The following is a 14946-nucleotide window of genomic DNA, read 5'->3' as shown; positions in this document are numbered from 1 at the left end:
AAAAAAAAAAAAAAAAAAAATGCATTTTTACTACAATAGATCTGGGCCTAGATTAAAAATACTGAATGCCCTGGGAGAGAAGTAAAGATGTTGATGCTATTTTCTTAGAGCTTGGGGCAGTGGGGTTTACTTTTGGAGCTGTTAGTTAAAAAGTCAGAGTTACGGACCAGGAAATACAATACCTGATGAACATAATATTCAAGATCAAAGAGTGCAGCAATCTTCTCTTCCAGACTGGAGCTGGAACTATTGAACTTGTTGATCAGCCGTACCATGATCTGCATGTCACTCTCAATGACAACATTCAGCTCCTCAAAGTCCTTCTTCAGCTCCTCAATAGGGCGAAAGAGCCGTTTAACCTCGGCCTGCCTTGCCTAAGGAGAGCAGCAAAGAGGTGATTAATCAAATTGATTGGCAACATCTCCCCAAGACTCCTGTTGTCTACCATGGATGCCCATCCTCAGAGAACTGCTGCTCTAGGACTCAAAATCTTCTTTAATCTATATTAAAAATTCTGAATCTTTCTAGGATGCCTAGAGAAGCAAGCCCTCAGAGTCTACCCCGATAGCCCTCTGGCCCAAAAAGACACTCAAGATTTACCAAGGTTTGTTTACCCCAGTCCAACTTTCAATGTTCAGGAAGAAGCGAAAGTCTTGTTGCAACCACTGAGGTCAGGAGACACAATGTAAGCTCATCTTCAATCCCTACCCTCACATGAAAAGGCTGAGATCTAAGGAGAGGTAATCTACAGCCTGGTTCTCTATCTCCTACAGTCATAGAATATCTTGGCATTGCCCTGTCCAATCCAATAGCATTGTAGGGAAACCCAGATGTAGGAAACTGTGGGTAAAGAGCTGTCAGAGTGGGAGCAATTTGCTGATGAAAATTAAATCACTGTCATTACTGTCAATCTAACTACAGGTGTACAATTTGTTCAACTGTTTGAAGTGGCTAAATTACTGTATGTACTATACTCAAGGCTCAAATAATTTTCTCTCAATCCCTCCCCACCCCACACACATATAAAGATTTTTAAAATGAAGATATGTTGGAGGTGAATAAAAGACTTTAATTAGCTATTTTATACATGACACTCCCTGTTTTCTTCCCAATTTTAGAGGATAGTGCTTATAAAGAGAGTCTGAAAGGTCACAGTGGTTCGTGTCTCTACCTTCCAAGAAAAATTAAAAGGCAGGAATATTTATAAAAAGCAGGATGATGAACAGCTGTCAGCTCCAAATTGCTCATCTATTACCTATGGGTTTTCGCCCCAGTTACAAGCACTCCCTAGAAACACCAACCAAAGAAATGAATCAGACTCTTTCAAAAAAGACAAAGCTCCTAGCAGAGCAATCACATTTATGGGATGCCATATCTTGCTTCTTTGGGCTAAAACAACAGCGAAATGCTCTCCGTCCACCCAGCTAAAGGACTCTGCATGGCTGCCAAAGGCCAGGCAAAGAGGTCTGAGAAAGGTGAGTCATGGCCTAGAGCTGTGGGATGAGAGGCAAGTGAACAGGATAAGAAAATAGTCATCCTTGCCTCACAAAAACGCTATGTGCCTGGCCCTCAGGAAGGGCTTTTTTTTAAAAAAAGAAAAAAAAATTAAAAAAACAAAAAACCACACACTTTATTTTGCAATAATTATAAACTCACAGGAAATTACAAAAGTAGTACGGAGAGTATCATGTACCCTTCATTCAGTTTCCCCCAATGGTAACACCTTGCATAAGGATAGTACAATATCAAAACCAAGAAAATGACCTAGATACAATACTGCTAACTAGACCACAGACCTTATTCAGATTTCACCACCTTTTACATGTACACATTTGCATGTTTGTGTGTATCATTCTATACAATTTTATCTCATGTATTGATTCATGCAATCACCAGAACACTCAAGCTACAGAACTGTTCCATCACCACCAAACAATTCCACTGTGCTCCTTTATAGCTGTACCTCATGCTCCCACTCTCTCCCTCCCATCTCCATGCCTGGCAAACACTAATTTGTTCTCTATCTCTGTAGTTCTGGCATTTGGAGAATGTTATATAGATGGAATCACACAGTCTGTAACCTTTTGAGATAGGCTTTTTTTGCTAAACATAATGCACTTGAGATCTACCCAAGTTACTGCACATATCAATGGTTCATTTGTTTTTGTTTTTTTTTAAAGATTGGCACCTGAGCTAACATCTGTTGCCAATCTTGTTTTTTTTTTTTCTTCTTCTCCCCAAAACCCACAGTACATAGTTGTATATTCTAGTTGTAGGTCCTTCTGGTTGTGCTATGTGGGATGCTGTCTCAGCATGGCTTGAGGAGCGGTGCCATGTCCATGCCCAGGATCAGAACCAGTGAAACCCTGGACTGCCGAAGCAGAGCGTGCGAACTTAATCACTTGGCCACAGGGCCAGCCCCTGGTTCATTTGTTTTTAATGCTGAATAGTATTCCATTGTATAGATGCACAGTTGGTTTAACCATTCACCTGTTGAAGAACATTTGAATTGCTTCCACGTTTTGACTATTACGAATAAAACTGCATGAACATTTGTATAAACATTTTGTATAAACTTAGGTTCTTATTTCTCTAGGATAAATGCTCTAGAGTGCAATTGCTGGGTCGTACGATAAGCATATGTTTGGTTTTATAAGATACTGCCAAATTATTTTTCAGCATGGCTGTACCACTTTACATTCCCACCAACAACGTATGAAGGATTCAGTTTCTCCACATCCTCAGTAGTATTTAATACTATCACCATTTTTATTTTAGGTACTCTACAGATGTATAGTGATATCTCATTGTGGATTTAATTTGCATTTCTCTAACAGCTAATGACATTAAACATCTTTTCATATGCTTATTTGCCATCTACCTATCCTCTTTGGTGAAATGTCTGTTAGTATCCTTTGCCCATTTTATAAATAGGTTGTTGGTCTTTACTGTTGAGTTTTGAGAGATTTTTATATGTTGTAGATACAAGTCTTTTATCAGATATAGACAGTTCTTGCTTTGCACAGATCTGATATGCACCAATTTCAATCCCACAGTTTAAGCAACACCAGTCTCCCAACACGATTCAAACTCTAGTTGTCACAGTATGTTAACTGTAATTACATAAAGTACCAACTTTGCTTCTAGCTCTTCAGTGCACAAATCACTACATAAATAACACAAAAGCCCATCATGCTCAGTGGCTGATCACATCACTTCTTTCAAAGTCTGTCAGTGACTGGTCATTATGCATCCATTATTCAGTTCATACACAGATGTCAAGTGTGTGGTTGTATGGCTTACCTCATCCCCCAATGACAAACCCTTGTAACATTTCATAAAAATGGATCATCAAAAGAGAGAATTGGCCAACAAGGATGAAAGTGCAACAAAGAAATAAAAAGTGGTAACTCTGGCAGTGAAATTCATATTGAACATATATGGAGTTACAAATGATGTCATAATTTTTGCTTCAACTATCAAACACAATTTTAAAAATTCAAGAGAAGGATACTCAATATATTATGTTTTCCCCTACTTTTATTCATTTCTTGTTCTTTTTTCCTGATGTCCCAGGTTTCCTTCTGTTATTATTTCCTTTCTATCTGGAGAATATTCTTTAATCATTCATTTAGGTAGGTCTGCTGGTGACAAATCTTAATTTCCCTTTGTGTGAGAATGTCTTGATTTCCCTTTCACTCCAGAAGGATACTTTCATTGGCTATAGAATTCTGAATGAATGGTTTGGTTTTTTTCAGCATTTGAAAAATGTTATGCCACAGCCTTCTGGACTCTGTGGTTGCAGATGAAAAATCCACTGTTATTCATTGTTCCCTATAGATATTGTGTTGTGTCTTTCTAGCTGCTTTCAAGATTTTTTTCCGTCTTTAGTTTTCAGAAGGCTGACTGTTATGTGTCATGGTGTTGATGTCTTTGGGTTTATTCTATTTAAAAGTCATTCAGCTTTATGGATCTATGGGTTTATGCCTTTCAGCATATTTGGGAATTTTCCCATCTTTATTTCTTTGATTATTTTTTCAGCCCCATATTCTTTCTCCTCTCCTTCTGAGACTCCGATGACATAAATGTTAGATCTTTTGTTATAGTCCCACAGGTCCCTAAGTCTCTGTTCAATTGTTTTCAATCTATTTTCTGTTACTCAGGTTAAGGAATTTTTATCTGTCTCCAAGTTCACTGGTTCTTTTCTCTCTCATCTTTATTCTGCTTTGAGCCTATCCATTGACTTTTTAAAAATTTTAGCTGTATTTTTCAGTTCTGAAATTCCATTTGGTTCTTTTTTATATTTTCTTTTTCTTTGCTGAGGTTGTCACTTGTTTCAAGAGTGTTCACAATTGCTTGTTGAAGCATTTTTATGATAGCTGCTTTAAAATCCTTGTGAGATAATTCCAACTTCTGAGTCATCTCACTGCTGGCATCTGTTGTCTTTCCCAATCCAAGTTTTGATTTTCCTGGTTCTTGGTATGATGAGTGATTTTTTTTATTATATCCTGGACATTTTGGGTATAAGTCATAAGATTGAATTCTATCAAATCTTCCTTTTCAGTAGGTAGTCGCACTATTTAGGTTTAATGTCCTGGTTCTGGCCTTCTTGAGTGGTTGTGACTTCAAGACAATTTAGTTTTCAGAGCCTTTGCAGTGTTATTTTGGTCTGCTTCCTTTGTGTGCTACCAGAGGCTAATCCAAATCTTGAGCAGTATTCCACACTGTAGTTCAGTTCTCAGATCTTCTGCTGTGTTACTAGTCACTTTCTCATGTGGGTCACTAGGAGTATGCCCAGGACTTCATTTACAAAAACCCTTTTTCCAGCTCCCTTCTCTCCAAATTCCTACCACCACTCTCCAGTTAGGAGGAGGAAGAGCAACACCTGCCACTGCTGGATGCTGGACACTGGGAGTGGAAGTCCTTCTTTGGCCTCTACTAAGATCACCCTTGTGGGGGAATTGAAGCACTGCCTCATTGCTGCTAGTCTGGGAGAGGAAGTTCAGGCTTCTCACTTACTCCCACAGACACGGCCCCAGAGTGGGGAGCAGAATGCTGCCTCATACCGCCTCGCTGCCACCAGGTAGAGAGAGGGTGGAAGTACAGTCTCTCCATTCACCCTCCACCCCCCACCTCACCTAGAAGAAGTGAAAAACCACCTTGATGCTGCCAGGCAAGGAACAGACATTCAGGCTCTCTTCTCGGCCTCTGCTGACACCACCCCAACAAGAGAAGCAGCCTGCTACTCCCATGTGGAGGGTGGAAAACCAGTCTCCACATCTGTTCTCTGCTGATGTCACACCAGTGGATGAAGTAGAGAAGTCTCCTACCACTGCACAGAGTATAGAAATTCAGGCTCTGCTCAGCTCTCACTGACATCATCTTGGTCAAAGTAGTAGAGCACTGCCTCATACCACTTCATTGCCATGGGGGAGGCGGGGGTGGTGTAAGTTTAGGCTCCCAACTAGGCTTAGGCTGATAACCACTCTGGTAGATAAGTGAGAGTGCAACTTAGTACCACCAAGTGGGAGGTGGAAATCCAAGTTTCCCATGCAACTCCCACTGGCACTAAGGGTGAGCGTGGGGAGATTTCCCTAGTCTTCCCCTAAAGCAGGACAGGTATTGTCAAAGAGCTTTTTGTCCTCTTAGGCTGCCCTTTTCCCAGTCCTTTCTCTAAAAAGAGCAGGCCTTTTTTAGGGCTTTTTTCTATCTGTACCTATTGGCATTTTCAAGATGTAGGCTTCTCCAGTGCCCACTCTGGGACATATAGAGGACAAAAAGAAAGCCCAGGGAACTCCCTGCCATGTCATTCCTCAAGTTCCAAGTCCCTAGCCAGTCTATCTTCTTCTTCCCACCTTTTACAGTCTTCTTATATTTGCTTTCAGTATTATGTCCAGGGCTTTTAGCTGTCCTTAGCAGAAAGAATAGGGAGAAATCAGTCTACTTTATTTTGTCCAGAATCAAAAGTTTAAGGTAGTATTTTAAAATGGAACAATTTATAGGATACAGGTGAACAACAGCAGACATGATAAAACATAAAACCTCAAGCAATTAGTATGGTAATAGAGAGATAAAGGGTCAATTCAACAATAACAGCCCAAATCAGTTCGGCAAGACAGAGCTTTTCCACAAAGCCAGGAACTCTGGGAAGGGTTGATTCTCTAAAATCCAAGATACCAACGAATGCAATGGTGTTGACGCCCTTCTCCAGAAAAAAATCAGGTCCCAAAAAACATTCACTTAATTGACAGAATATGACACAATATCTGACAGTATTGTCCTTATAAATAGAAAAGAACCATCCTGTACTTGCAAGCCACCACACGACCTGGGTTTAAAGATTGATAAACAAAAAGTATGAGGGCATCTGCAGCCAGGAGCTTGAGACATGTAAGCAACTCCCCAACCCTCTGCAAGTCCATTTATTTGCCAGTCCAAGTGCATGGGTGGTGAGCCAAATCAGTCCAGACAGGCTCCAAATAAAAGTGGGAGAAAGACCTCAGGACTCAGCACCTCAGTGAAGGAGCTGACAACCTAAGCTCCACAGAAGTAAAGAAATAGTGTGGTAGCCATATCACAGAAGTGGTAGCTGACTCAAATCAGCTGGTAAAGGAATCTTGTATTTGGGTACTGGTAATGGGACCTCCCCTTAAAAGGGGAGACTTGTTTTTTTCGTGAGGAAGATTCACCCCGAGCTAACATCTGTGCCAATCTTCCTCTATTTTGTATGTGGGATGCCTCCACAGCATGGCTGACAAGTGGAGCAGGTCTGCACCTGGGATCCAAACCTGCCAACCCAGGCCACTGAAGCAGAGCGGGCAGAACTTTAACCACTTGGCCATCGGGCTGGCCAAGAGGATTATTTTTAATTACAAAAGAAAGCAGCAACTGGAAACTTAATCTCTTGCTTTTATACTTAAAAAATATTTTCATAATATTCATACTTTTCTACACTAACTGAATTATGGGAGAAGAATACCATTAAAGAGAACAAAGAGAAGAGTCGTGGGTGCAGTGGGCCTTCTATCCACAGAGAAGAACACGGAACAGGGACTGAATTTTATGTTTCTTCAGCCCCACATGGTGGTGGGTGATGAGCCCATGCTGAGGGGATGATGTGTAGGAAGGAGCCCACCAATCTCTGCTCCAGACACCTAGGCATGCACTGCTCTCCTCTGCCAGCACCACTTTCCCTAGGTTAGTGCTTTTGCTTTTCCTCATCCCCCTCAGTTAACACACCTGTGGTGAGATGGAATTTTATTCATCACCTTCCTTCACCCTCTGCTGTTGCCACGGCCATCCTGCTATTCACCTACTCATACCACACATACTCTCCATGCCAGGAGATGTGACTTTGCTAAGATGAGCAAAGACATGGAGACTTGGCCTCATATTAACACATCCTAATTAGGTTCTCCCCACACACACAAAAAAAGGTTCATTTGTCTCAGAAATACTTAACTCTGAAGGATCTAAGGGACCTAAGGCTTTGTCCACTAGCATACAAGCTGTCAAGAACCTGATGCTGCCCCTCCAAGATACTACTAGAATTCCGGGGCAAGGTCAGAGTGGTAGACAAAGCAAAGGGGACTGTGAGGAGGAGAGGAGGGAGGGAGAACTTAGAAAGGTTTCAAAGGTGGCCATCAGAGGAGGATCTTGATTTCAAGGATAGGATTCACTAGAAATGTAAAAAGTGATTTGTGACATTCTCTGGCTATCACAAGAGTTCATGATCCATCTAAGAGTAAGATTGTTTTTTGGTATAGGTCTGTATCTACGAGCCCTCCCAGACATTAGGGGTATAGCTAAGGGGTTGCCATTCTGCCTCTTTTTCCTTCTCATTCCCTTAGCTTGTAGACAAATTTAGAGCTGGAGGAAACTTCAGTCATCCTCTTGTCCCACCCTAAGTTATACATTTAAGGAACCTGAGCCTGGGAAAAGAGAATATATTTGCTACATATTCAAAGGACAAGGACAAGGATCCAGGCTTCTTCCTTCCCAGCCCAGCCCCTCTGTCCTTTAAGCTTGTGTCTAATCCAAGTGTAAGTGAGGAGACCTGGGTTTTAAGCTCTATTATCCTCACTCATGGCTGTCTCTACTTTGTGTCTTAATTTCTGTAAACATGTAATGGGAAATTGGATCTTAACCTAAATGATGAGAGAAATGCTCCCAGAATTGGTTTTTTTTTAAATAATCTATAAAGGGTTACTTATTTGGCATTAACAGCTCTTTAAATTATTTTACAACGTTATTGTTATCATTATCCCACATGAATTGCAAAAGCTTCAGGAAAAAGTGATTCCCTTCAAGGCTGTCCTGCAGTTTTATACTAACTCCTTGGAAAGAACATCACACACCTTGTCTTCCTTTGAAGTCTCCGTCTCTACCCCTTCCTTGAATTTTGCCAGTGCACTCTTGAGGTCCTGAGACGTGTAGGTGTTGGTATTGATATTCAGCCTGTCCAAAGAGAAGTTGAGAGTTAGGAGGGAGGCACCATCTTTCCCAAGAAAGAATACTCTCTGGGTGGCTGGCACTCCAAGGCAAACTAAACCAGGCCAGCTCTAACTCAGAGCACACTATCCTACCTTTGTCTTCGGTCAGCCAGAAGTCCAACAGGGTGATCCCTTGAAACTAGAGGAGGAAAGACACAGCTGAAGATGAAGTCATTTCATGAAACAGGAGGAAATGGCATGGGGCAGACAGAGGCCCACCACAAACAGAGAGCTCTCAGCTAGAAACAAGTAAGGAATGTCTGTGCAATGCTGCTCTCTCAACATGTGCCAGGGCAAGACCTCCTGGAAGGCAGTGGGCATGGATAGAGAGACCTGAGCCCCTAAGCATGTGCCTGATTTGATTTGACAAGGCAGCTTGTCTTCACAAAAACAGATTGCTCCAGGTGAGATGAAAGTATCAGTCTTATAGTTCAAGATCCTAGCAGGCCTCAACTCTCATGAAAGTGACGTGCTCTCAGGGCTTTGCTCATTCAGTCTTTTATTCATCCTAGAGACCCCTTAGGACCCTAAGAAAAAACACCTGTCTTCTCTAAACCTCACTCCTCCTAAACTAATTAATAATAGCTAATCACTTCCATTTATTGAGTACTTAACCATGTATCAAGCACTGTGTTAATCCTTTAGAAGTAATATTTCATTCAAATAATTACCACAATCCTACAACATAAGGGAGAGAATCCCTCTCCCAGCAGAGCATCATCCGCTGCCAGGTGCACCAGGATGCCACTGCCCTGCCCCTTACCCCTAAGAGGGAGCTAAGTATTTAGAGTCATAGCTTGAATAGATTATTTCCTTCCTCTAAGACTTGGTCAGGACTAATCCTATCATGTCTCATATATCCCTGTTGACTGCCTTAAGTCCCACTCTCCCAGGCCATCCATCATCACCCACTCTCAGCTCCAACTACACATACACAAGTATGTACATGTGTGCCTGAAAGCACGCACATGCACACACACACATAACAATCTTCAGCTGGTATTCTCACTTCATTCTTCACTGAGAAAAACATATGTTATCCTCAAGAACTCCCTCATCTTCCTATCATCAGCTCTATACACCAACCTGCACCTAAATCTATACTCTCTGCTTTCCCTTCTATTATAATGGATGACAGTGTCCCTGCTCCTATCAAACTTATGCTCCAGATTCCACTTGCCTTTTCAAAAGCTTTAACTCCCATAATTATACCACTCCCTCCTGCTTGCATTATCAGTTTCTCCCCTTGATTGGATTCCATCAGCATATCAACACTCCTTTGACCCCATGGTCTCTAATTATCATGTCATTTCCCTATTTCCATTCAGAGTAAAACTTTATGAACAAATTGTCTTCACTCTCTATCCACCTTCTTAACTGCTATTTACATTGCCATTTGCTCTAATCTTGATTCTGTTCCCACAACTCTACCAAAACTGCTCATTGAAATTACCAATAATTGATGGCCAAATCCAATGGACTCTTTACTAATGTCATGTTCCTCAACCACTCAGCAGCATTTACACAGTTCACCCACCCCTCCTTGAAACACTCTCCTTTCCTGGCTTCTTGTTAGCACACTCTTTTAGTTCTTCCCCTTCCTCACTCCTCTAATTCTTTTGTTGGTTCTTCATCTGCTATCTGAACTCTATATGTTGGAATGCCTCAGAGTTCAATCCTGGACAATCTTCTCTATCTCTACACTCTCCCCTAGTTCTTTTTAAATATCTATAAAGCAATGATGCCCAAATTTACATCTTTGGCCCAAACCTCTCCCATGTACCAGCAAGACTCTTACACAACTACCTAACTGATATATCTTAGATCTTGAATGTTTACCAGTCACCTGAAACTTATTACATAGGGTTGATGGTTCTTCCCATAAATGTGTCCCTCTCCCAATCTTTTCTATGGTACAAAAAATGGTACCTCCAAGCACCTAGATGCACAAATCCCAAAATGAAGCTTTGTCCTGAATCCCTCCCCCTAACCACCTTCCTTCAACCTCTACATCTAAATCATAAGCAAGGCCTGTTGGCACAACCTCCAGATTCAATCTCCAAATTCATCCACTCCCCATTATGTCTTGTCTAACTACTGAAATGACATCCTAACTGTCTCTGTGCTGCTTCTTTTGTCCACCTTCAATCTATTCTCCATACACACAGCAACTAGAGTGATCTTGCTAAACTACATTACATTAAATCACTCTCCCACCCAGAATCCTCCAATGGCTTTCCATCATAATTCTAGTTAAATGAATAACACTCAACATGCTTCTCAAAACTCCACATGATCTGGCCCCTCATACCTCTCCAATCTCATTTCTATTAGTCTTCTTCCTTCTCTTACTCTCTAGTCATCCTGATCATTTTTCTGTTTCTTGAACTTGACAAAGCCTTTCCTTGACAAAGGGACTCTTCTTGTTCCCTCTCCGTGGAATGCTCTAACTCTAAACCTATAAAACTAACCCTTTGCTTGACTAAATCCCTCTCATTCTTCAGGTCTCAGTTCAAATATCATCTCGATGAGGCCTTCCCAAACCATCCTGTCTAAAGTGGCCTCCCCCAGAGACTTATCACATTGTTTATTTCCTCCTTAGTATTTATTATAGTCTCTAATTACCTTACTTCTATGTTTATTTACCTGTTTTCCTGCCTGCCAGGTTCCATAAGGCCGTCAACTTGTCTGTTTTGTTTACTACTGTAACCCCAATGCCTGGAATATAGCCACTCAATAGGTCTTTTGTGAAATGAATGAATGGAGCAAGTAAAAAGTCCTATCCTTGGCCTACTCCCTTAACTACTATAGCATATTGTACCATGGTCAGTGCTCAACCCAAGATGGGACAACTTGGATGTAGACTGTCCTTCATCCCTCCAAAAAAAAAAAGGATGATTCAAAGATGCTTGGTTGTTCCAAGGCAAAAAGAGAGATGTACTGTAGAGATGCAGACAAGGATGTGGACTAAAATCAGTGGAGATGGCAGGGCCTAATCCATAAATAAGCAAGAGGAAAACCTGCTGCTGGGAGCCAAGTGTATACTAAAGTCAGGCAGTGCCAGGAGAACCCTCTGGGACAAGACAGAGTCAGGGGCCTTGTCCCAGGCTTTAGAGATCACAGGCGTCGTGGCTCTAGGTAGCAGTGTGGCCAGTCACACATCCAGCAGGACTAGTGGAATGGTTGCCATGGATTAGGCTGAATGGACTATCCTCATCTCTCTAGCTAGCCAGTGACTCTTAACTCTGTGAGATCACCAAGTTCTGTGACAATCTGATGGAAAGCTATGGGTCTTTTCCCCCAAAATAAATAGTAGATAAGCAACACACTGTAACAATTCTGGAAATTAGCCTGCCCTTTGGCCTCTGTTCACATTCTAATGCTAAAGAGCCAGGAAGACACTGTGAAGTAGAATTAGAGAAGCACAGGATAAGGTCCACTCCAGGAAGAGGAAGTCACCAGCAAAGGCAGCCAGAAACTCACCGAGCTCCAGGCAGTGAACACCTGCAACAACTTGTCAATGTCTTTGGGCTTCTGTTCAGACAGGTTTGCCACTGGCTATAAATGCTGAGAAGGAAGAGGACATGTCCAGCATATCCTGGAGGCCACTCCAGGGCAGAGTCCTCTAAACATTCCAAAGGAGAAAAGTAAAGAGGCAAGAGTGGGGACGTATATTTCTCTGTTATGATGTGTCTGCTACAGACCACATGGATGACTCTGCTTTCTATTCTAAAAAGATATGAGCAACAGACAAAGCAATAAGTGTTCCTCCTGATGATTTATGGTCAGGTATTGGAGAAATAACTTCCCACAGTATTAAAACTAACAAATAAAAACTCAAAATTAATCAAGTTCTTAACTCAATATTCTTAAACCAAGAAAAAAACAGACTTTTTATTTAGAAAATAAGGCAGGGCTTAGATGTGAGAAAAGACTTCCTGAAGTACTTTGAGATACTGAAATATGTGTGTATATGTGTGCTGCAGATGGAGAGAGGTTGGCAGGAGCTACAACAATAAGACTTGATTTTTTCTTAGATGCTTGTGAGGAAGGAATCATCATACGACCTGGGTCACTCCAGATAAAGGCCTATCTGGAGAGATGGGGGAAGATAAAGATCCTTCTCAGCTTTGGGTGACTGTAAGGAGGACAAATATCTCCTTATCTTATCTATCACAATATAAAATCAAATTTTCCAACAGTGAAAACTGCCCAAATATGAAAAGGCTGCTTTGTGGGGTTGTGAGTGCCACATGACTGAAGGTGCACATGGACAGGCTGAATGACCTCTTGCCTAGTGTTTTAAGAAAAAGACTTAGGCAAGAAATGGGTCTCTAAAGTCACTTTCTGCTTCATATCTAACTGCAAAATATTGTTAAAATAATAAAAATCCAAGGACTGAGTAACACTAACTGCACTCAATCCATGATTGATTCCCAATACTTATACGTATTAGAACAGGGGCAAGAAACTATCTGTAATGACCAGATAATACTTTAGGCTTTGTGAGCCTATAGTGATTATCCCAACTACTCAACTCTGCCAATGTAGCAAGAAAGCAGCCATAGAAAATACATAAATGAATCAGCATAGCTGTGTTCCAATAAAATTTTATTTATGGATACTGAAATCTGAATTTCACGTAATTCTCATAAGTCACGAAATATTATTCCTTTTTTGTTTTTTTCCAACCATTAAAAAATGTTAAAAGCAACTCAGCTTGTGTGCCATACAAAAACAGACAGTAGTCCCAGTATGGCCACAGGCCATAATTTGCTGGTCCCTGCATATGAAACTTCATGGCTGGTATTTATATTGACCTTCCAGACTGCACAGTTCCAGCAGCCCCTGCAATCCTGTTCCTCAACCTCCCTCTCCCTCATGCAGGAAACAGCAAGCAAAAGAAACTTGGAAATTCAAGACAAAGAACAGCAAACAGAGACTAGGAATTGTCCAAAATCAAATAATCTAAACTGGTTATTAAAAAATAAGGCAATCTCTTACCACTGGAAAACTTTTATACTACAAGAAACCCTGTTTTAATAAGGACTAACAAGAGGAAAAGTTAGTCTGAATTAAAGACTTTAAAATGCAATTTTATTGTTCACCAAGGAAGTATTACTGCAAAGCAGAAGGCCTAACAGGGCTGTTTTAATGAATAGATGACTCATCTGTAATCAGCACATTAATTGTTGGGATTCAAAGGGGTGCTCTTAAAGTACCAGGAAAAATAGCTTCATTTTTAAAGCAGGTTAAACATTCCCCCTACAGCCTTTTTTAAAGTATCAATTTGCTCTGCAAACTATTTCTTTCCAAATACTGTAGAAGTAAACTTCCATAAAACCCTGACAGATTTATCACAAATTCTAGGCTATTAAATTTCAAACTTTTTTAAAAAGCCACATGAGTTTGAGTAAGAAACATTATATTGTCATTACATTCAGTACTACAAAAATCAATGTTGTCAGCTTCCCAGTCCCTAGGGTTAACACTGTACCTTTTGCCCTTTTTTGACCCTTTCAAATTATTTCGGAACTTGTCTTCATCTTGGAGTTTCACTTCTCTTGCCCCAGTCTGGAGATTCAGCCGCACATGGGATCCTGCAGGGACAGCCTGACCTAAAGCCAAGAAGAGACAAGGTTCATGAGGTATACAGTCCTTGGAGAGACACAGTGATGGAATGGTTGGCTAATAAGCCAACAAGACTTAATTAGTTCATGAAGACCAGACTCTGCTGTGTTCAGTTACCTGCATCCATCCATCTCTCTCTCTCTAACACCCACACACCATTCACATATTCTCCTTTTGATAATCCATATTGAATAAGGGAATGAGGCAAGGTGAGAAAGGGTATCTGCAATCCAGAGACCAGTGTCTCCCAGTTAGAACCTACATATTTAAGCTATTCTGTTTTCTTTAAATTGAACTATAATAAGCCTTTTTATTATGTGCAGTAGGTGAATGGCAAATACCTACTCACCCTTCAGGACATGGCCATGTTACTGCCTCCTCCATGACACCCTTCCTGCCTCTCCTCTGACACTCCCATAGAACTCCAAACAGCTTGCCATTCCAGCAAGCTTACACTTCACCACTCTTATCTATTTAATCAGGCTCCTTCTATGATGCTCTCTCCTCCCTGAGCAAAGGGACTTTATCTCCTCTTTTTTTATTTCCCCAGCTCCTAGGCCAGAGCTTGACACACAAAATTCGTGGCATTTAAAAATGTTTTGAGACAGGAGAAGGAAGAAGGACAAGATTGGAAGGCAGGAGGATATAGCAAGCCAAGGAGGCAGAGACTGGAACCAAGAGAAACTAAAAACCTACACCCACCTATCTCAGAAAGCTAATCCACTAGCTGGGAAAATAAGTGTTGCAAATGGATGGGCTATCCATGCACATTGTATAAAATTACCCACAGGTAGTTAAAAAGCAACTGTGCAAGATCACATAT

The 14946-nt window shown here is 41.1% G+C and overlaps 1 protein-coding gene across 9 annotated transcripts in view; it reads right to left on the bottom strand.

The window, feature by feature from the left end:
• The window catches only part of SIL1 (SIL1 nucleotide exchange factor), a 256886-nt gene that overhangs the window by 72293 nt on the left and 169647 nt on the right, over positions 1-14946 (bottom strand). For all 9 annotated transcript variants that reach the window (XM_044780572.2, XM_014853836.3, XM_070518153.1 and 6 more), the window contains 3 exons: positions 13990-14110; positions 8358-8457; positions 183-374 (listed from right to left, as the gene is read on the bottom strand). In XM_044780572.2, the coding sequence (XP_044636507.1) occupies positions 183-374; positions 8358-8457; positions 13990-14110 (413 nt within the window). The remainder of the gene's footprint in view (positions 1-182; positions 375-8357; positions 8458-13989; positions 14111-14946) is intronic.

The sequence above is a fragment of the Equus asinus genome, chromosome 9, assembly GCF_041296235.1.
Source record: "Equus asinus isolate D_3611 breed Donkey chromosome 9, EquAss-T2T_v2, whole genome shotgun sequence".
Taxonomy (NCBI): domain Eukaryota; kingdom Metazoa; phylum Chordata; class Mammalia; order Perissodactyla; family Equidae; genus Equus; species Equus asinus.
The sequence above is the reverse complement of the archived record's forward strand: the minus strand, read 5'-3'. Positions and strand labels throughout refer to the sequence as shown.